Below are 22,098 nucleotides of genomic sequence, written 5' to 3'. Positions count from 1 at the left end.
GTGCATCCTGGACAGGTCCTGGTCGCACGTCACAGCAAACGTCAAGGCACACGTGACCTTAACGATGGCGGCGCCCGTGATCGGCGGCCAAACTGTTTGTAAACAATGCTGTAGTTGTTTCTGCGCAATGTTTTGGATGTCTTTCAATCCCGGAAATTTTTTTTATCCGATAATCTCGCAGTAAAACGCGCAGTTTTGCACATAAGGCCTCGTACTGTTAACGACTTCCAAAGATGTGATGACGACCGCGCGTTAAGACTCACTGAGCCGATGCGATGTACGAAAGTTGTGGGATGTGTGGAAGTGTGGAAAAAAAATGTGCTGGCGTTGATGTTGAAAATACTAGGGAGAGGCTGAATTAGTCACACGACAAATTCGGCTACTCCCATAAATAGACCCCCCCCCCATGAAACATAAACATGAAAGAGAACCCCCACCCCCACTTTCGCGGTAACTATCGGCCAAAGGCCAAAATCCCCGGTTGGAATGTTGCGGAAAAAGCACCGCATAGTTTACGCTGGCAAAATACGTCCATCTCTTGGCGTTATGACGACGGGAATATGTCGGTAAGCGGCAAAGCGACATGTAAACAAAGTCACATGACCTCAAAATGACGTTTTATATGACGTTCGACCAGGACAAGATGGCAATTTTGCCAAAAGCACCCGCATGAGGGTAGTTCCAACAATTGCGGGTTTGTGTCACCCTTGTGGTATCGACACTGAGGCAAAGGGGCGAGTTGGAGCCTCCATGTTGTTTCCCTTCCACTGCCGAACTTCACCTTCATCTAGTTTTTGCTGAAGTGGAGGTGGGGATGGATGTCGAACGGAAAAAAACATGGCAGCTACAAGTCGCCCTTTTGCCTCAGTGTCGATACTCCCTAGCGTGCCCTGCTGACATAAACTCCGCCAGAAGAATTTGCATATGTGTAGGGTCAGACAGGAACCGAATGACAAATTGTAGGCCCAGAAAAGTTTATTTTTTTTAAGTACCCTTCAAAGACTTGGCATGTGAAAACAGCGTCTTGACGAAGAAAACAAACAAACAAAAAACAGCGACACAGTGATCAATGTTTTCCGGGCTGTCACGAAACAGGGCGCGATGCAGACATACCACCCTCGTTATGTCGCGCGTTTGCAAGTTAGGTGAACACGCTGGTTGTGCAAGCTGCATTGACAGCTATTCGCGCCTCCAACGAAATGCTCGCCCTCTTGCGGTAAGCAGCGCAGCTAGCGAAACAAGGGTCGCCAGAAGCTGTACGGCTGTACTGTGTCCGGTAGGGCGAAACGGTAGGATTATGGAATTCCCTGAGAAGGGGCCGTCAAAAAGCAAACGAAATTGCTCCGTTCCACAATGCAATAGCATACCAATGCGACATAGAAACTTGTCGTTTCACAGTTTTCCTAGCAAAACAGACACGTGCCGTCGCAACGGGGAAACTGTGAATCGGCGACAGGAATGGATACGCCTGCTCCGCATCGGAAAGCCCGTGACACGTGCAATGTCTGTATGCTCGAGACATTTCACTAAGGACGACTACTTCTTGCCTGGTTAGTAATATCATATTCGCTTTATAACGTACGAGTCGCACACATGTTGCATACGTTACCAATTGTACATCTTTGCTGATACGCGTGATTGCAGCACGCAGGTCTGGGCGTGGAATTTCTTGTGAATTCTCTCGGGGCTCATTTTCTGGGTTCCTTGTGCCCAAAAGCACCGAGTGTTGAAAGTTAAAAAAAAAAGAAGTCTATTCCCATCCTACACCCGCGTATCAACGCGGATATGTGTGTGTGCGCGCGCGCGTGTAATATGGGGAACGCGGCGTTCCCGATGCTACGCACATTATGTTCATCTTTTCCGGAGTTCTTTGTGCGATACTGTCAACTCACCTACATTTTATCACTTCTTCAACTTATCTTATTCTAGATGTGGAGTGCAAAACAAGACGCCTAAAGAAAGGAACAGTGCCATCAGAGAACCTGCCACAACTCTCCACTTATGATGCTAGAAAAGCGAAGAGGATGCAAGAGCTGCAGCAGCAGCGACAAGGTAGACATCTCAAGCGTTCAAGGAAGGAAAACTGCACAGATGTGACACCAGATGATGACGCTCAAAACGTAAACACTACCTTCACATTTACATTGAAGCAACGTGTTTAAAATGTAAATCATTTATTTTGGCTCATTGATGGTTGTGATTTTTATCACTGTTGTTAACGCCTGTAACGATATTTTCAGGATTACACCTTCTGCGGTGAGGAAGCACACGGCGTACACAATGAACAGGTGCATGGATGTGACACTGAAGTGATTATTCGAGATGAAACACAACCTGCAGACCTCGTATCAGTTTTGAAAGACATAGGAATTAAGGAAGACAAAAGCATCCAAGTTACGTCAGGGGACATTGGATTTAAATTTACACAGCTTGTAAATGAGAAAAATGTGAAGTCCATTACAGGCATCGGCAGTGTGAAGTTACTTGACAAACTAGCCAGTCTTCTAGAGGAAGAGCTACCAACAACTGGCAAGAATGTACTCAATTGGAAAGACAAAGTTGTGATGACAATGATGGTACTCAAGCACACTTTCCCTTTTCATGTGCTATGCCATATGTTTTTTGTGTCACCAACAACCTGTAGCTCTGCAGTGAAAATGACTATAAGGGCACTGTCCGCTCTGCTGCGATGTGCTGTAGTTTGGCCCTCAAAAGAAGAAGTGCTGGAAAACATTCCAAAGTGTTTCAAGGATTTTTCGCAAACAAGAGTTATCCTCGATTGCACAGAGGTGAGCGTGGGAGTGCCCAAGTGCCTTAGATGCCGCATCAATACATATTCCCATTATAAGAAGGGACATACAGTGAAATACATGATTGGTGTTTCACCAGGTGGTTTGATCACCTTCATCAGCAAGGGATATGGAGGCAGAGCCTCTGATAAGGCGATTTTTGAACAAAGTGGACTAGTGAAGGATCTCCTCCCTGGTATTGATAGTGTGATGGTCGACAAGGGCTTTCTGATTGACTCTATCTGTGAGGAGCACCTCATCAATGTGATTAGGCCACCTTTTCTTCGCCAAAAGAAGCAGTTTACAAAATCGGAGGCTATGAGAACAAGAAAGATAGCTGCAGCAAGAGTACACGTTGAGAGGGCCATACAACGTATAAAGCTCTTCAAGATCCTTACCCATAAGTTGACATGGAACATGGTCCCATTTGCTGATGATGTGCTGTTGATATCAGCTGCCCTCACCAATCTATCAAGGCCAATTATAGGCAAAGACAAGTTCCTTTGACATCTTGAGTGGAGTGAGTGAAACAAGGAAGTATAGTGGTGTGTAATGAAAGTAGTGCATTGATTGTAAATACTGTAAATAAATTGTAAATACTGTGATTGTTAAAATGAAAGTGGGAATTTATGAGCCGTAATAGCCCGTGATGTAGGAAATAACTTTAGAAATTGGCAGCTTTCACCTTAGCGTCCACTCATTTCATGACACAGTACAACATTGACACATGGTACGCTATTGTGTAGATTTACATGATTTTAATTCAGGTCCCCATCACTAATTTACAGGCTGTGCACAGAGTGCTGAAAGCACATGCTCAAAATAGATGTTGTGTAAGCGTGACACCATTTTCCACAGAAACTCGTAATCAAATTTGACGTTAATGACATGCACAGAGTTATCAAAAGCTGCATATACTACAAAGTCACACTGGCATACATTCAAGATGGCCATGCCCAGTTGCACTTGTGCATAGTAGGTATGCCTTTTCTTCAGTTTGTAGTTTTCACCATCACTTGCTAGGAAATTGCAGCTAGCCACCACTTCTGTTGCACACACTTGCTTCCCTTTCACAGGGCACTTAATTTCCACAAGCTTACATGGGGATCCTGCTTCCATTACCACTCCATCTGGAGAACAAGCTAGCCAGGGATTTTTTGTAGACACCACTAGCCCACAAGTGATGACCTTCCTTTGCATGACCTCTTTATATCTCAGCCTTGCAGCTTCTTCGTTGTCATTGCCATATCTTGTTGAACTGTTGCCTTTGAATGATGAATGCAATGTGCTTAGAACTTTCTGGTGCCAGTCCCTCTTGCTGTAGGTAAACAAGGGGTAGCATGTTGTACCTGAAATAACAGAACATGTTTATAGGTATATCAATACGGTACAACAGAAGAGGTATGGAGCTAGCAAATGCCCTCTCAAACGTGGCATCTTAATTATCAGAGCTCCATTGATCAGAGCTTTGACACATTCACTTCACATTGGAAGGTAGCATGCACAGTAAGAACACTTGTCACATCACAGTGAGGTAAAAATCAGGTACAGAAATTAATCTTGTCTGCAACGTTGTGTATGCATTACCATACGTTGACGAGTGCAGTCATTATCTTGTCATTTGAGTGTCAAAATTTAAGCACAGCTCTGTACCAGTTACTCGGTTCCTTCGTTGGGTCATCCAGATCAACTTGTCCTTGTAGGTGTCACGTAGAATTTTTTCTGCTTCATCCTTTGTGATAACGATGTTATCCTTGTAGAACTGCATGGTGTCAGCGCTAGGTGTGAATGACAGCTGTTTCTCGGCCAAAGCACCCATCACAGTACCAGCCTCCGCATTTGACAAGATTGCCGACCATCCGCTGCTCTGTTTGGTTAGGCTGGCACCACTGAAAATATAGTACAACATATATTATGCTAGCTTTATTCTTAAGAATCGGAATAAAATCAATTCACAGCTGCTAATATTACCACTGTGATGTGGAATAAACTTCAGATTTGGAAATGAAGCTTGTTCAGACACACACAAGATCAATGTAGTGAATGCAAATCATGTGGTTTGTGATAGGTCCTGTATTTTCTGGGGCCACAGAGTGCTAAGCTAGAATGAGCTTTTCTGAAAATATTTCATGCGCATCAAAGAACTCTGTGGCCCTCTGCACTCCAAATGTGCTAAAATCAATGCTCTGTTGAAAATAATGAACATCATTTACCCGACTACTTGTTTGGCTCGTCTCCTTGTTCTGTAAGAGAAAAAAAAAAAGATTTTAGAAGATCGGTGATGATCAAAACACATTTTTAATAGCAGCGATGTCTTTGACGCTTCCCACGTGCCTACACAACTGCAGCAACCCGGTTATACAAAGATGAAACATACCGATGCACGTTGAGCACAGAGTCTGGGCAAAGCTCCTGAATCTCACTCATTATTCTTGTACGTTTGTCAGCACGAACAAGAAATAGCACTGGCAGCTGCTCAACATGGCAGTAGTCCTCCAGTCTTGTCGGCTCATCATACATAGTTTTGTTACGTTTGTTTCCTTTCCAGGAACACTCCAAGTCTGTCACACTGAGGTGTTCAAGGTTGTGTATCCCTTGCCTGCAAAAGGACAAATAATAACTCAGAAGAATCACGACACAGAAAATGTTTGTTTGCATGATTTGCACATGAAGGTCACTTGAGAGGAAAGGAAAGCTTCTAAGGACTACCGCGATTTTTCTTTCTTGTGGTTTCCTGGGATATTTCAGAAAAGCGTCATAACTGCTTGACTTGCTACAGACAAGAAGAACAGCCCAGGAATGCAAAAGTGACGAACGACATTTTCTAGCCTAATCATATTGGGAAAATTCAGTATTTTGATAAATACGCGGTGCAGACACCAAAATATAACATAGCAAGGGGAGCGTTCCACACAACGCGGGAGATCACAAGTGTTTTCACGTACCTGTTACACATCAGGAGTACTGCAACTGCGTGCTTACAGCTTTCAGATTGTCCAGCCTTGCAACTGCACGTCACAGCATTCACTCGAAACGTAGTCTCATCCGCGACGCTTGAAAGTGTCGCTGTTACGGTATGGGGATCTCCAGATAATGCGCTGGTCGACAAACACAACGCGAATATTGACAGTTCTTCATCGCACTCCTTCGAAATGCCACACATTATAACATGCCCCGCATCGAGAACACACTCCCCTTCGTAAAGGTTTCGGGAAACCTTAGTGGCATTAACAAATGCTAGTATTTCAGAAAGCGACAACTTTTTTGTGCATTCCGTCACGGAACCGACCCTTGCCTCAGCCGCCATATTTGAGCTACGCTGCTGCCCCCAATCGGTCGTTGGAGTGGCGAATACTATTATGGAAATATGGTAGACGTCAATCATGGGCGAAGGGTGTTGAACATGAATTTCGGTTTGCAGGTCTGCTGCATGCAGAGGAAGCCGAACTACTCTGCGATACGATACAAGGTACACTCGTGCTTCAGTAACTCCACTCCTTCCTTAGTTACCGTTTCTTTCGTGTCACTTGTTTACATCTTAGTTTTAAGCGTCATGCAGTAGACGAAACGACAGTCGTGGAATTGCCTTCATATTTTCTTCACATAACTATTCCATTCCATTCCAGGATACAAGTATCCCAGCACCAATCAAGGTGCCATGTCTGCTAGGGAAGCCGGCTCGGCTCATGCAGCGAGAAGGTCGAAGAGGATATAGTTTTTCTTTTTCGGCGAAGGCTGTGTGGTGACCTGTCTGCTCCCGCCACAGATGACGACGACGACGAGGTTCCAGTCACCCAGTCTATACCGGTACCGTCTTAACGTAGGGCCACGAACATCTGCCCGACCTTCGATGCACAGAACCCTGGCAGCATCCGCGACGTGAATCGTTCCCTGGCGTACTTCCCCTGCCGGCCGCAACATTAGAGCCCCGAGTTCGCCTACCGGTCGCGGTAGTTGCGACAGCCGACGCCACGACGCCATGGCCGGCGTCTCGGCAGTTGGGCTTGGCGGACACCGCCACCATACAGGCAGCAGCGAACACCGCCACACTCATCAAGCATGGCGCGCATCGCTACCTTCACCGCGAGCCCTCCCTGGGGCCGACGACTACCGTATTCTCCTTAAGCCCATTCCAGGCCGGCGCACACCGCCACCTTCATCCCACTCCCTCCCCGACGCCAACCTTCCGCCAACTTCACCCACATCCCCATGAAGAAGGTCAACGGCAACCGCAACGGACGTCGTGGATTGCCTGCCTCCCTTCACCTGCAGAGCCATCGACACCCACGCTCTTGCACAGCTCTGACCCGATACTACAGACGCCTCTGTGTCCGGTCAGTGGACTAGCTGTGGCGGCCTGTCTGCAACCCCCCCCCCCCCACACACACACACACACAGACGGCGACGAGGTGCCAGTCACTTGGCTCTACCGCCACCGTCCTAACGTGAGGCCAGGAACATCTGCCCGCTGCGGCATTCCATCACCGCCGGTCAAGACTCATGCGGAGGAAGACCAACTCCTTTACAGTTGCATGAAGGAAATTGTTTCTCAAGGACGGCGTAGGTCCTGACTTCCGACTCAGCGCACCATTGGTTGGCGCAGCAGCAAATCGTAGAGCACATGAAAACACGTCAGGAGCCACGCTGCGTCGTTGACGTTCGTAAAAGTCGTTCAAGTTGTGTCCTTGCCAAAAACGACAGCCGTGCACTGTAGAAGCAGCCCAGCAGTCCTCCTCAGCCATCCGCTGTCGCGGCTATAGTTCACCATATCGCGGCTGTAGAATATGTACCAATGCGCCGAGATACCTCATCGCGAGCCCATTGGACAGCAGACTGTCTGTGCTGCGATTGGTAGACAACGTTTTGAAATCGCATTTTTTACGCGCGTATGTGCGTGCAGCGTCTCGGCAGTTTTTCAGCATAGTTTCGAAATAGCACGGCGTCCTCCTGTGTTCCGCGTGTTCTGGTGGTGTCAATCAACAGTTTCCAGAAATATGTTCGTGGGTTTATTCGTATTCTTGCGTGAAAGTGAATTTTACGCGTGTCGTGGTTATCACACACAACTATTATCCCACAAATAGTCTATCAACTGCGGAACTGGAATGCTGTCATGAGTTGGAGCGGTTGGAGCGTGAAGAACACGCTCAGGCGCCGTCGGATTTCGAGAATTGACAACAAAGACAGTATTTACATGGCACACAAGCGCAATATTTCTTTTAGCCAGAAGTCTCTTTAGTTATTTGGAATACTGAATAACCGTGGCAGGCGTGAAATTCAGAAGTAGTCGGTGGTAGCCAGGACCGGCCAGATAGGCCAGCCAAACAGTAAGGCTCCTGATTGGCCGACTGGTATTCATGATATGTACAATGTCGCAATTTTATTAGTCGTGTGCCCAGGGTTGTACGAATTATCTCTAACTATGAGCTCTATGGGGCGCTGTTGCAGCCTAGTATACCTACAAGCGCAGTCAGCGTCAGTGTGTCACAGGCTATGTGGCGGCCAGGAAGAGTGCGTACGGCGTCTGCGGATAGGGAGTACAGGGCTCGGCATGCCAACCAGACGCGCATTGGTTACGCGACGACAACATGACCCAGCGGTGAGGGGACGCAAGAGGATGCGAAAGGACCCGAAAGTTAGGGAACGCGAGGCCGAGGCCAAGAGACGTAAACTGTCCCAGAGACGTGTGCACCTGCAACGAGTTTTTAAAGAACCAGTTTGAACATGTTTGTGACGTTTGCGATGGGCATGGGCTGTAGTTTCGCACCAACGTGGCCCACGCACGCGCGGAACACCGCCACCTGTTGGTCAGGGAGTTAACGGCAGAATGTGTAGAAAAACCATAAGCCTCATCTCGCCCTCATTGCGCGAGCACGATACAGCTATCGCTGTTACCTCTCCGCACCTGGGCTGCAAAAAGGGCCTGGTTTTTAAAAAATTCCGCGTTAGCGCAGCGAAGCAACTGTGGCTATGAGCGTCGTACAGATGTAGACAGGTGGAGAGAGGACAGCATGAAGGAGGGGGAGACAGGGGTTTAGTATGCGACCTAGGCCGTCTTGAAGTGGATCCTTGAGAACCCAGGGTAAACCCCAGACAGCACAGCCGGTGCGGGGATTCGAACCTGGGTCCCAGTATCGGTGTGTAAAGCGGTCATCCTAACCACTGTGCCGCGGGATCTGGCATTGCTCTTCCGATATCACTGATAAGGGGCTTTACGGGGAACCTTGAACTATATACGGTAACCTCAAGATACTTCGTCTCTTCGAGTCATCCTCACGCAAGTCCATTACTATCGTTTCCTGTATTTGACATCACTTCGTCATTTGCAAGGAAAGTGTCCCGGTGTACTTATATCCCACTCCCGCCTCTTCCTCGTCTCTACAATCAACCTCTCTGCGCTAAGTCGTTTCCAGATCTCGACGCTCCACTCTGTGTGATGAATCCGTATCCTCCATTATTTAGCTGTATTTTCTTCAGCGACAGATTCATCACTGTGTTCGCTTCGAAGTACGAAGCTCCAAAGTGGGACAGTCAGGGCCTGACGTTTAGCAGTAAGAAGCACTGAACAGTGAAATTCCGGCGGGCGACTGCAACGAGTTCCCAGGTAATGAGGTCTCCCGTTATGCAGCATTCTTTCCATACTACGAAACACTTATTTTTGAAGATTTCACTCCATACTAGCTTACACCGTCAGTGCCGAAGGCGAAATTTAAAGTGATGTCAAAGCCAACTGGGCCGGTAATGGGACCACAGCAAGCACTTCTCGGCGATGGAAAGACGCCGTGGAGAGTTTTGGAAGGAACTCAGAAACGTGACGGCAGATACACTCTCTGTCTAACTCGATAGCCTCGTGCATCATTAGATGATGATAGGTATTGAAATCTGGTACTGAACTTGAAAGTTTGCACCGATTCTGAAGCGCTGCGTACCCTACACAACGAAGTTTTGTACACCATTCGGGTGTAAATGTATTGTCCTTGTGGCACAGATTCTTTTTTGTGTAAGTCTCGTACTCATACAGAAGAAGGCTGTTTTCTGGTTAGTTAGTTAGTAAATTAGTAATATAAGATAGAGCTTGGAGCTTTCAGCAACCCACCATGGGTGCTACCTGCCCCATTGCAAAAGCTGGATTCCGCTTCTAGATGGTGTATATCCTAGAAAAAGCACAATTTCAAGAGCGTGCATTCGAAACGCTGTTTGAAATGCATGTTTTAGAGCGCAGCTCTTATGCACCCGGTCCTGCGTTGAGCGGCATCGGCTTTGTAACTTGCAGAGCGAACGAGGAGCGAAGCGAGGATGAAAGTACGGGAGAGCGTGAGGAGGAAAGCGGCGAGAGGCGTACGACGAGAGTGAAGAAGGCGCGAGGAGGAAAGTGAAGAAGGAGGAGTGGGAAGCCGGCGGAACGCATCTGACGTCGCAGTTCGGTGAGCTTGGCTCCAAACTAGCGACTAGAACCGTGGCGGCACAAAATCGCGACAGTTACGGGCGCTCAATAGAGACATTCAGCAAAACTGGACACATATCGAAAGGCGCTCACAGCCACCTGCATTGCTACATGAAGAAAGTACTACGCATTACCGACTATCGTAATCGTCCAGTCAATTTTTTAATGTGTTTTGTACGTGTAATGTGTGTGTAAGGTGTTTAATTAAAAAAAACATTTTACACTTTAAAAGGTGTAAAGCAAATTACTGTGTATAGTCATGATTCACATCGGCATACTTACATGAAATCCCACGTGCGTCTACCCCTCACAAATTTATACAAGAATGCATTTCGGGCATTATGTAGACAGTCGCAATCTGTTCTGTGATGATTAATCTAGAAACTGCGCAGTGCTTGCGGGGCCTTAATCAGCTCATTCAGTAATTAGGAGAGCTTTAAGCCGCCGCCGCCTCCGCGCAAATGCCGTACATGAAATATGTATGCGGCATTTAATAAAACCGTTCCAGGTCCACTACGCTCCAGCACATCTGCGTCACATGACACGTGATCGTAAGTAAGTACTCCGATGAGAGTTGGGATCCTCGAAACGTCGACAAAAGTAGAATCGAGAGAGAGAATAACAACTTCATTAAATGGCGGCGATGCTCTATAGGTATAAATAGAGTCACTAAATAGCTTCGCTCAGAGTATTGCATTCCTTTTCCCCGGCAACATGCCGACAGCCGTCTGGCAACGTTGAGAGCGCCGCCCTCCACTCCAATTGGACAAAATCTGCATGTCGGCGGCATTTTGTTGACGTGCCAGTGGAACCGCTGTTTCTTGCTATTTCGCTAGCCTGTTTCAACGTGCGTCGCGTTTCCTGTTTCAATACAGTTTCTAGAACCGTCAAGCGAACGCAAGCAGCATGACTGGCTGCTGCGCGCTTGGTTGCAGAAGCCGTACGGAGCACGGGAAACGACTATTTCGCTTCCCGACGGGAGACCGAAATGCTGACCGTCGTGCCCGCTGGCTTCACATTGTAGGAAGGAAAAACTTCACCCCCAGTTCTTCGTCACGGCTGTGTGAGGTAAGTATGAACGCTTGAGTTAGCACAACTTAGCACAACTTTCGGCGGTACAAATGCATTACCGATAGATGAATACCTTGCGCTGAGACAAAAATATCAAGATCTGTATCATGTTTTACGCACGTTGTGTGTAACATTTGGCCGAACATTCCAATCCAGGACCACTTTGAAGCCAACCAATTTGAATGCGGCAGAGCTGACAACCGGCGGCTGTTGAAGCCTTACGCTATCCCTACCATATGGAAAGCAGAGGAGACTAATCCTAAGAGGTTATCCTCTAAGGTCCCTGACACTAGTCCGTGCTGCCCTTCTCGTGATGGAGCAGCTGCAGAAGACACAGAGAACCCATGTGGTAGGTAACCGATACGTTAGACATTGGAACTTATCATTGCTTACGTTAGTTATTTCGAAGTAGAGTTAGGCTTTTGTTAGACTAGTTTAGACTTAGTTATACTCTTGGAGTTATTGTTTCCCATCCCTCATATAATAAGTAGAATTGGAGGAATGCGGTTGACCACGAAAAATGAACATTTCAGTAAGAATCACAAGTGGAGACAGTGCTTCTACAGGGAAAATATCAAGGGGAGAATTTGTTGAAAACTGAGGGGGGGGGGGGTATTCGACGTTTCAACAACGCACTGTCTTCAACAGGACTATGCATATATACAGAGCATAATTATATATATATATATATATGCGCAGCTACCCAGGGCCGACGAGCCGCAAACACGGCGAAACACGTGTCCTCTGGTGCTGCCGCATCGTTCCATGAGTATCTGTTTCTCTGCGTGCAGCCATAGAGGCCATGTTAATCTGTAAGTTTGAATTTCAAACACGTCTAGTATCGTTTATTTGTTTCTTTAATGGCTTTTTTTCCTGCATTACAATTCACTGGCTTGCACTGTGGCATTGAGGAGTGCTCAGTCACCCTCCCAGGTGTATATCGCTCGCTGAGTGACCCCTGGTTTGCCAATTCGGAACGATGCGCAGCTACCCAGGGCCGACGAGCCGCAAACACGGCGAAACACGTGTCCTCTGGTGCTGCCGCATCGTTCCATGAGTATCTGTTTCTCTGCGTGCAGCCATAGAGGCCATGTTAATCTGTAAGTTTGAATTTCAAACACGTCTAGTATCGTTTATTTGTTTCTTTAATGGCTTTTTTTCCTGCATTACAATTCACTGGCTTGCACTGTGGCATTGAGGAGTGCTCAGTCACCCTCCCAGGTGTATATCGCTCGCTGAGTGACCCCTGGTTTGCCAATTCGGAACGATGCGCAGCTACCCAGGGCCGACGAGCCGCAAACACGGCGAAACACGTGTCCTCTGGTGCTGCCGCATCGTTCCATGAGTATCTGTTTCTCTGCGTGCAGCCATAGAGGCCATGTTAATCTGTAAGTTTGAATTTCAAACACGTCTAGTATCGTTTATTTGTTTCTTTAATGGCTTTTTTTCCTGCATTACAATTCACTGGCTTGCACTGTGGCATTGAGGAGTGCTCAGTCACCCTCCCAGGTGTATATCGCTCGCTGAGTGACCCCTGGTTTGCCAATTCGGAACGATGCGCAGCTACCCAGGGCCGACGAGCCGCAAACACGGCGAAACACGTGTCCTCTGGTGCTGCCGCATCGTTCCATGAGTATCTGTTTCTCTGCGTGCAGCCATAGAGGCCATGTTAATCTGTAAGTTTGAATTTCAAACACGTCTAGTATCGTTTATTTGTTTCTTTAATGGCTTTTTTTCCTGCATTACAATTCACTGGCTTGCACTGTGGCATTGAGGAGTGCTCAGTCACCCTCCCAGGTGTATATCGCTCGCTGAGTGACCCCTGGTTTGCCAATTCGGAACGATGCGCAGCTACCCAGGGCCGACGAGCCGCAAACACGGCGAAACACGTGTCCTCTGGTGCTGCCGCATCGTTCCATGAGTATCTGTTTCTCTGCGTGCAGCCATAGAGGCCATGTTAATCTGTAAGTTTGAATTTCAAACACGTCTAGTATCGTTTATTTGTTTCTTTAATGGCTTTTTTTCCTGCATTACAATTCACTGGCTTGCACTGTGGCATTGAGGAGTGCTCAGTCACCCTCCCAGGTGTATATCGCTCGCTGAGTGACCCCTGGTTTGCCAATTCGGAACGATGCGCAGCTACCCAGGGCCGACGAGCCGCAAACACGGCGAAACACGTGTCCTCTGGTGCTGCCGCATCGTTCCATGAGTATCTGTTTCTCTGCGTGCAGCCATAGAGGCCATGTTAATCTGTAAGTTTGAATTTCAAACACGTCTAGTATCGTTTATTTGTTTCTTTAATGGCTTTTTTTCCTGCATTACAATTCACTGGCTTGCACTGTGGCATTGAGGAGTGCTCAGTCACCCTCCCAGGTGTATATCGCTCGCTGAGTGACCCCTGGTTTGCCAATTCGGAACGATGCGCAGCTACCCAGGGCCGACGAGCCGCAAACACGGCGAAACACGTGTCCTCTGGTGCTGCCGCATCGTTCCATGAGTATCTGTTTCTCTGCGTGCAGCCATAGAGGCCATGTTAATCTGTAAGTTTGAATTTCAAACACGTCTAGTATCGTTTATTTGTTTCTTTAATGGCTTTTTTCCCTGCATTACAATTCACTGGCTTGCACTGTGGCATTGAGGAGTGCTCAGTCACCCTCCCAGGTGTATATCGCTCGCTGAGTGACCCCTGGTTTGCCAATTCGGAACGATGCGCAGCTACCCAGGGCCGACGAGCCGCAAACACGGCGAAACACGTGTCCTCTGGTGCTGCCGCATCGTTCCATGAGTATCTGTTTCTCTGCGTGCAGCCATAGAGGCCATGTTAATCTGTAAGTTTGAATTTCAAACACGTCTAGTATCGTTTATTTGTTTCTTTAATGGCTTTTTTTCCTGCATTACAATTCACTGGCTTGCACTGTGGCATTGAGGAGTGCTCAGTCACCCTCCCAGGTGTATATCGCTCGCTGAGTGACCCCTGGTTTGCCAATTCGGAACGATGCGCAGCTACCCAGGGCCGACGAGCCGCAAACACGGCGAAACACGTGTCCTCTGGTGCTGCCGCATCGTTCCATGAGTATCTGTTTCTCTGCGTGCAGCCATAGAGGCCATGTTAATCTGTAAGTTTGAATTTCAAACACGTCTAGTATCGTTTATTTGTTTCTTTAATGGTTTTTTTTCCTGCATTACAATTCACTGGCTTGCACTGTGGCATTGAGGAGTGCTCAGTCACCCTCCCAGGTGTATATCGCTCGCTGAGTGACCCCTGGTTTGCCAATTCGGAACGATGCGCAGCTACCCAGGGCCGACGAGCCGCAAACACGGCGAAACACGTGTCCTCTGGTGCTGCCGCATCGTTCCATGAGTATCTGTTTCTCTGCGTGCAGCCATAGAGGCCATGTTAATCTGTAAGTTTGAATTTCAAACACGTCTAGTATCGTTTATTTGTTTCTTTAATGGCTTTTTTTCCTGCATTACAATTCACTGGCTTGCACTGTGGCATTGAGGAGTGCTCAGTCACCCTCCCAGGTGTATATCGCTCGCTGAGTGACCCCTGGTTTGCCAATTCGGAACGATGCGCAGCTACCCAGGGCCGACGAGCCGCAAACACGGCGAAACACGTGTCCTCTGGTGCTGCCGCATCGTTCCATGAGTATTTGTTTCTCTGCGTGCAGCCATAGAGGCCATGTTAATCTGTAAGTTTGAATTTCAAACACGTCTAGTATCGTTTATTTGTTTCTTTAATGGCTTTTTTTCCTGCATTACAATTCACTGGCTTGCACTGTGGCATTGAGGAGTGCTCAGTCACCCTCCCAGGTGTATATCGCTCGCTGAGTGACCCCTGGTTTGCCAATTCGGAACGATGCGCAGCTACCCAGGGCCGACGAGCCGCAAACATGGCGAAACACGTGTCCTCTGGTGCTGCCGCATCGTTCCATGAGTATCTGTTTCTCTGCGTGCAGCCATAGAGGCCATGTTAATCTGTAAGTTTGAATTTCAAACACGTCTAGTATCGTTTATTTGTTTCTTTAATGGCTTTTTTTCCTGCATTACAATTCACTGGCTTGCACTGTGGCATTGAGGAGTGCTCAGTCACCCTCCCAGGTGTATATCGCTCGCTGAGTGACCCCTGGTTTGCCAATTCGGAACGATGCGCAGCTACCCAGGGCCGACGAGCCGCAAACACGGCGAAACACGTGTCCTCTGGTGCTGCCGCATCGTTCCATGAGTATCTGTTTCTCTGCGTGCAGCCATAGAGGCCATGTTAATCTGTAAGTTTGAATTTCAAACACGTCTAGTATCGTTTATTTGTTTCTTTAATGGCTTTTTTTCCTGCATTACAATTCACTGGCTTGCACTGTGGCATTGAGGAGTGCTCAGTCACCCTCCCAGGTGTATATCGCTCGCTGAGTGACCCCTGGTTTGCCAATTCGGAACGATGCGCAGCTACCCAGGGCCGACGAGCCGCAAACACGGCGAAACACGTGTCCTCTGGTGCTGCCGCATCGTTCCATGAGTATCTGTTTCTCTGCGTGCAGCCATAGAGGCCATGTTAATCTGTAAGTTTGAATTTCAAACACGTCTAGTATCGTTTATTTGTTTCTTTAATGGCTTTTTTTCCTGCATTACAATTCACTGGCTTGCACTGTGGCATTGAGGAGTGCTCAGTCACCCTCCCAGGTGTATATCGCTCGCTGAGTGACCCCTGGTTTGCCAATTCGGAACGATGCGCAGCTACCCAGGGCCGACGAGCCGCAAACACGGCGAAACACGTGTCATCTGGTGCTGCCGCATCGTTCCATGAGTATCTGTTTCTCTGCGTGCAGCCATAGAGGCCATGTTAATCTGTAAGTTTGAATTTCAAACACGTCTAGTATCGTTTATTTGTTTCTTTAATGGCTTTTTTTCCTGCATTACAATTCACTGGCTTGCACTGTGGCATTGAGGAGTGCTCAGTCACCCTCCCAGGTGTATATCGCTCGCTGAGTGACCCCTGGTTTGCCAATTCGGAACGATGCGCAGCTACCCAGGGCCGACGAGCCGCAAACACGGCGAAACACGTGTCCTCTGGTGCTGCCGCATCGTTCCATGAGTATCTGTTTCTCTGCGTGCAGCCATAGAGGCCATGTTAATCTGTAAGTTTGAATTTCAAACACGTCTAGTATCGTTTATTTGTTTCTTTAATGGCTTTTTTTCCTGCACATATATATATATATATATATATATACATGTTTTTAGCTGCCCAGCGTGCTGGAGCCTTCCTGAGGGACTCCAAGTCTTTGCCACTTCCGTGTGAACGTGTGCTTCTCAAACGAATTGAAGGCATCAAGTTTGCACCTGGTGCGTAACATTTCTGTTCTTGTTGCCATAATTTGGTCATTGTTATTACGAAGCATGCAAGTAACTGCGGCATTCCTTGACGTTTTTGTTACAGGAATACTCGAGGAGCTGCTTCCTGCACTGAATGCAAGGTTAAGACCATGGCACCTTCTGAAAGACATGCTGTCCTCTTAGTTGACGAGATGCAGCTGACTCCGGGACTGGACTACGACTCGTCTACAAAAACTGTCGTCGGGTACTCCAGCATCCGTTTGTTAGAAAAGTCTTCTGGTGGCAGCAATACTGCTGACACCCATGCCACCCATGGATTGGTCTTGATGGCTATCGTCGAGATGGAAGCAGACAGTGGGGTACCATTTTACTGGTATGTGATAAGAGTAGGAGCAGCAAATGTTCGTAGCCGATATTATCGATGTTATCCCTATTCTGCATCAAATATCATGAATTATCGACATTCAAATTTTGGATGATTCTGCACCTCTCTTGTAGAGTCAAATGCTGACATACTGCTATCATCATGTAATTTCAGGTGATTCTGTGTCTCCTGCCATGTTGAAGGAAGTGATCTTCACAACTATCACCAAGTGTGAAGCGATAGGTTTGACAGTGGATGCCATCATTTCCGACATGGGCCCATGCAACAAGGGCTTGTGGAGAATGTGTGGGATTACAGCGTCGCGCTCTGGGGAACCTACAGTGTCCTGCATTCATCCCTGTGCTGGCAACTCAAACAGGCAGATGTATTTCATCGCTGACGCTCCACACATTTTGAAGAACATCTGAGGCCACCTTGTTCGGGGGCAGTGCTTCTACTTGCCAGAAGACGTTGTTGCTCTTCACAAGCTTCCAAGTAATGAGGTAGAGCCGAACAGTGTTCCCGAATATTTCGTCACAGGTTTGCGTGAAAAGCTTAAATTTTTTACAGGTGTCTGTGTCCTACATAAAAGATCTCGTCAAGGAAGATTCAAGGCATGACTTGAAACTGGCCCCCACACTTGAAGGAGAAGCACTTGGACGCCAGCCATTATGACAAAATGAGTGTCTCTTCTGCAGTTGCTGTATTGAATCATGCTGTTGCTGCTGGGATTAAGTACCTCGTCAACGCAAAGAATTTGCCTGAAACAGCGCTGACAACTGCGTGGTTCCTGCAGCAAATTCATCGCTGGTTCACACTTATATCCTCTCGGAGTGGCAATGAGCAAAGCGAAGGAAAACAAACATGAAGAGGCAGTCACCTTTTTGCAAGACTTCATGTGCTTGTTCCAGAAAATGACCATCAAAAAGCAAGGGCAAGCCGCTGCGTTTAAACCTGTCCAAGCTGGCGTAATTATCACGCGCGAGTGCTTTGCACATCCAGAAAAAGCTGCTGGAGGAGTACAAATTCCGGTTCGTGCTTCTGAGTCGCCTGAGCCAGGACGCACTTGAAAACTTGTTCTCCACTGTTCGTCGGAAGCATCCCATTCCGAGGCCCCTTGAGTTCAAGTCCACACTCCGCCTAATCACCCTCTCCCAGTTCTTCAGCCCAAGTCGGCAAAGTGGTTATGAGCATGATGACAGCGCTGACCTGCTTGAGTTTATTGCTTCAAAGCCACGTACTACGTCAGCTACTGAGGATGACTTGCCAGCTGATGACACGGAAGTGGAAGACATTGACAGCGTCGAGCAGGAGTCTCTATGCTATCTGGCCGGCTACAGCAGCAGGGCGGTAATGAGGAAGTACACCCTATGTGAGACATGCACACACTTTCTGAGAGGTGACCCTGAGGACAATCATGGAGCGCTGCTGGCATTGAAGTCATACCGCTCTTCTGGAGAAAATCCACTAATGACACCGTCAAAAGATGTATTTAAGCTGTTGACATATGGCGAGCAGTTATTCCGCAAATATGAGAACCGCCTGACAGCACTTTCTGTGGGAGCACTCCGTGACAGTGTCCTCAGTGTCATTGCTGCAAGCTTCCCACAATGTCATGACATTGCCACAAAGCTCCTTGATCACTATCTTCTGATGCGACTGCGTTTCTACTTGCGGAAAATAAATGCCAAGATACAAGACAGGCAGAAGTCATCAAAGTGCGGCAGCAGAAGTGTTGCTATGAGGGTGCTTGTCGAGAAGGTAATGTGAGGGCACTGGCACATGGATTTACAGAAGAAGGAAAAGCACAGCAAAACGGCCCTTTTCAGGGCCAACCAATTGTTTGGCAAAGGCCTTGTACCTGGGTTGTGGAAACCCGCCTTCAATAAAAGAGATGAAACCTTGTTGTCATACTAAGTGCCTCAGCCTTAGGGCGAGAACCGCCAATATTTCTATCTAAATGAAATATTGGCAGCTCTTGTGTTGAGGCATTTCCCCTAATTCTCCCTTATTGGTTCGCTGGATTTCTACCTGTCCAATTTGTTATGCTGTAACCTGCTAGTTGCAGAAGTGCTGATTGGTAGCTATAATCACGCAATAACAGTGCTGCAATTAACCTCGTGCATTACTGTGTATTGAGGGAAAAATAAGGCACTAATATGCATGCATTAATCTAACTACTGGAGCACCTTAATAACACCTTAATGGGACCTTTTGGTGGTGTGCCTTTTGGTTTCATGATTCTTCCACATATAATTCAGCAGTACATTAAAACAACCTGCTTGTTGCTGTTCGTGTGAGAGTAGTTGTAATGGACGGGTACGATGCTCACTAGCCATCTACGCACCCATAATGTAAAATACTTTACTGCTCCAGCTCACATAATATAAACTAAATGCTTCATCACATGGGCAGGCGGGATAATCACACGTGCCGAAACGATCATTTGTTTTATATATGTTGTTTGAGAAAATTTATTATACGACTCATACTTTACGACTTACGACTTACTTACGACTTTTATATATGTCGAAGCAGTTAAGTATTTTACATTATGTCCATATCACGGCTTTTAGAGTACTTTTTCACATCTACACAGCATTCGCGTGCGGTTTCATACCCCCCGCTGTGAGGATACGGTAAGGGAAGACGAAAAATTCAATTCAAATTCAATCTCATATTGCCGTGAACAGCAAACAAACCCGGTGATGTGAGCCCAATGCAATTCACACAAGGGCTTATGACCCAGCGCCAGCAATTTGTGCCGCTCAGACAAGACTACCGTATGCTGCTGCAAACTTCTTTCACATCGCGAATTGCAGCAACGTTGACCGAACAGCACGTGCGATTACGTTTCGAGTGCCCTGATCCACTGTGGTAAAGCGAGAGGCAGAATCGTGGTCGTATAGAGAAGAAATAGAGCCACTGAGAAGAAAGTGCGAACGTCTACAGACTGGATCCGTCATTAATATAGCAGACGAACTTAGCGGATCCAATATGGCGTCCCCACACGGCGCCCCCTGGCGTAGAACTTGCGGTTGTACATCAGTTGCAGTACTCTGAGCGAAGCTATTTAGTGACTCTAGGTATAAATAATTTATTTGCACTGCTTCGAGAGTGCGCATTTTAAAGCTATACGGAACGACAATCTTTGTCGTATCCCATACTCGTAAATGTCTGTATGGGTCACTCGTGTATGGCAAATTTTCTGACTCCTCATCATCTACAGGGTGAATTTAACAAAGGTTACACATTTCGATCGAGTCGTAAAAATACAAGATAATGTCTCTGGTGCTTCAAACTTTGCAGACTAGTAGTCATTCGCCTGAAGTGTTACCGTTTCCATTTTCGTTACTGCTATATTTTCGTTTCCGTTATCCGTTTCTGATACCGGCCTTTCAATTTCGTTTCCGTTACGTTTCCGTTACAGTTTCCGGTAATGGAACGGCTGTTACAGAGCTGCGGGAGGACGGCCCGTCAGGCTCTATCAGCACCCTGTTTTGCGTAAGGGCTGCTTCGGTGTCATGCGTACACAGTACACAAGTAATTCTACGTCGTTGGGATGCAAACATCATGCAAGATCAAGAAAATAATTAAAAATGTAGGAACATGTCTTCTGTCACTCGGAGTCCAGCAACTCAAGATGGGCGTAACCTTCATCCAATGTCGCATTTATAAGCGGACGCTCTCAGTAGTAAATAATGCTGCCATGGCCACGGTGAAATGAAAAAAAAAAAAGTACAAAATAAGTAACTAAAAATCGTAGGCCGTCACCCTCGTGCTATATGGTGGAGTATAGTCATGTGTTGATGTCATGGAGTTATGAGGACTGACACGAGGTAAGCGACGGATGCACCCTCGAGATCCAATATTGCGCTTTGTCTGTAGTATTTAGAGCATTACAGGGAATGGAGTCATCAAAATACAAAAACAAAACATGAAAAGACACTCAAATGTCATCGCACAACAGGAATAGCCATTACCCGAATTCAATACCGGACGATAGATTCGTTTCCGTTTCTGTGTCCGGTAATGGAGGACCGTGGTATGTGTTTCCGTTTTCGTTATCGTTACCATCTCTAGTTTCGGTAATATACCGTTTCTGTTTCCGTTACCATTACCGTTACCCTTCCCCGATTTTTTTCACTGTTTGCTTCACGTTCACATCACAACGTATATAGGTGGCGCTGCCTGGAGACAAAGCAAAACTAAAACCTATGGGACAACGAACAACCAGATGGATCAGACGCAGCGTTTCGAGGCGGCATCACCTGTTCGCCTTCTGATCGCGAGATCGCGGGTTCGAACCCGGCCGAGGACGCCAGCAACTTGGTGGCAGGGTACAAGTTGCTTAGACACGCCGTCTTCCGCAAGGGACGTTAAATGCGGGGTGCCGTGTGGTGAGCTTTCATCGCACGTTAAAGAACCCTCAGGTGGGCAAAAGCAATCCACAGACCGACCGCTGTGGCGTCGCTCATGATCTCAGTTGTCTCGCGACCTAAACACCGAATTATATATATAAATGAACGTGAAGCAGACACAGGAAAAAATGGCGGTTTGCGGGAGGTATAGGCCATAGGAAACGCATGGGAGAATTTGCTTTGCTGCAAAGTGATAGCATATAAAAAAAATATGGATAAAACTTCAGGCGAATGACTATCAGTCTGCAAAGTTTGAAGCCCCAGAACCATCGTCTTATATTTTTATGACGCGATCAAAATGTGTAACCTTTGCTAAATTCACCCTGTACGAGTATTTGTTATATATCATATATTCGTAATAGTACAATAATCTTCCATTGAGTTTTCTTTAGTTCTTAAGCACAGAATTGGAGGTCATACTTCAGGGTAATAATAACGAGGTAATAATAAGTTACTCTTTTACTCTCTTGTTATTGAGATCCAGTAACTTGGTAAGGAACTCGTTCCTCTTTTAAGTATTCCATAACTTGAGGTTGTCAGCATTGGGCACAAATTATAAAATAGAGCATAATACGTAGAAAATAACTTGTTATTTCACGGAAGTAACTTGGGAACTTCAAGTTCATTTTCCTAACTCTTAACTTTGTTCACAACTTGGTTTACACAGGAACCTAACTTGTGACG

The 22,098-nt window shown here is 47.0% G+C and overlaps 2 protein-coding genes across 15 annotated transcripts in view; both read right to left on the bottom strand.

The window, feature by feature from the left end:
• The window catches only part of LOC135388830 (gonadotropin-releasing hormone II receptor-like), a 774,956-nt gene that overhangs the window by 218,487 nt on the left and 534,371 nt on the right, over positions 1–22,098 (bottom strand). The window lies entirely within an intron of this gene.
• Positions 3,543–6,072, bottom strand: LOC135387463 (uncharacterized). The gene is made up of 5 exons (XM_064616648.1): positions 5,735–6,072; positions 5,167–5,388; positions 5,003–5,032; positions 4,443–4,678; positions 3,543–4,138 (listed from the first exon to the last, which is right to left on the bottom strand). Exons 1-5 carry the CDS (start codon positions 5,950–5,952, stop codon positions 3,567–3,569), a joined length of 1,278 nt encoding a protein of 425 aa, XP_064472718.1. The 5' UTR covers positions 5,953–6,072; the 3' UTR covers positions 3,543–3,566.

Source organism: Ornithodoros turicata, chromosome 3 (genome assembly GCF_037126465.1).
Source record: "Ornithodoros turicata isolate Travis chromosome 3, ASM3712646v1, whole genome shotgun sequence".
NCBI classification, from domain to species: Eukaryota; Metazoa; Arthropoda; class Arachnida; order Ixodida; family Argasidae; genus Ornithodoros; species Ornithodoros turicata.
This window is presented reverse-complemented; position numbering and strand designations above follow the sequence as displayed.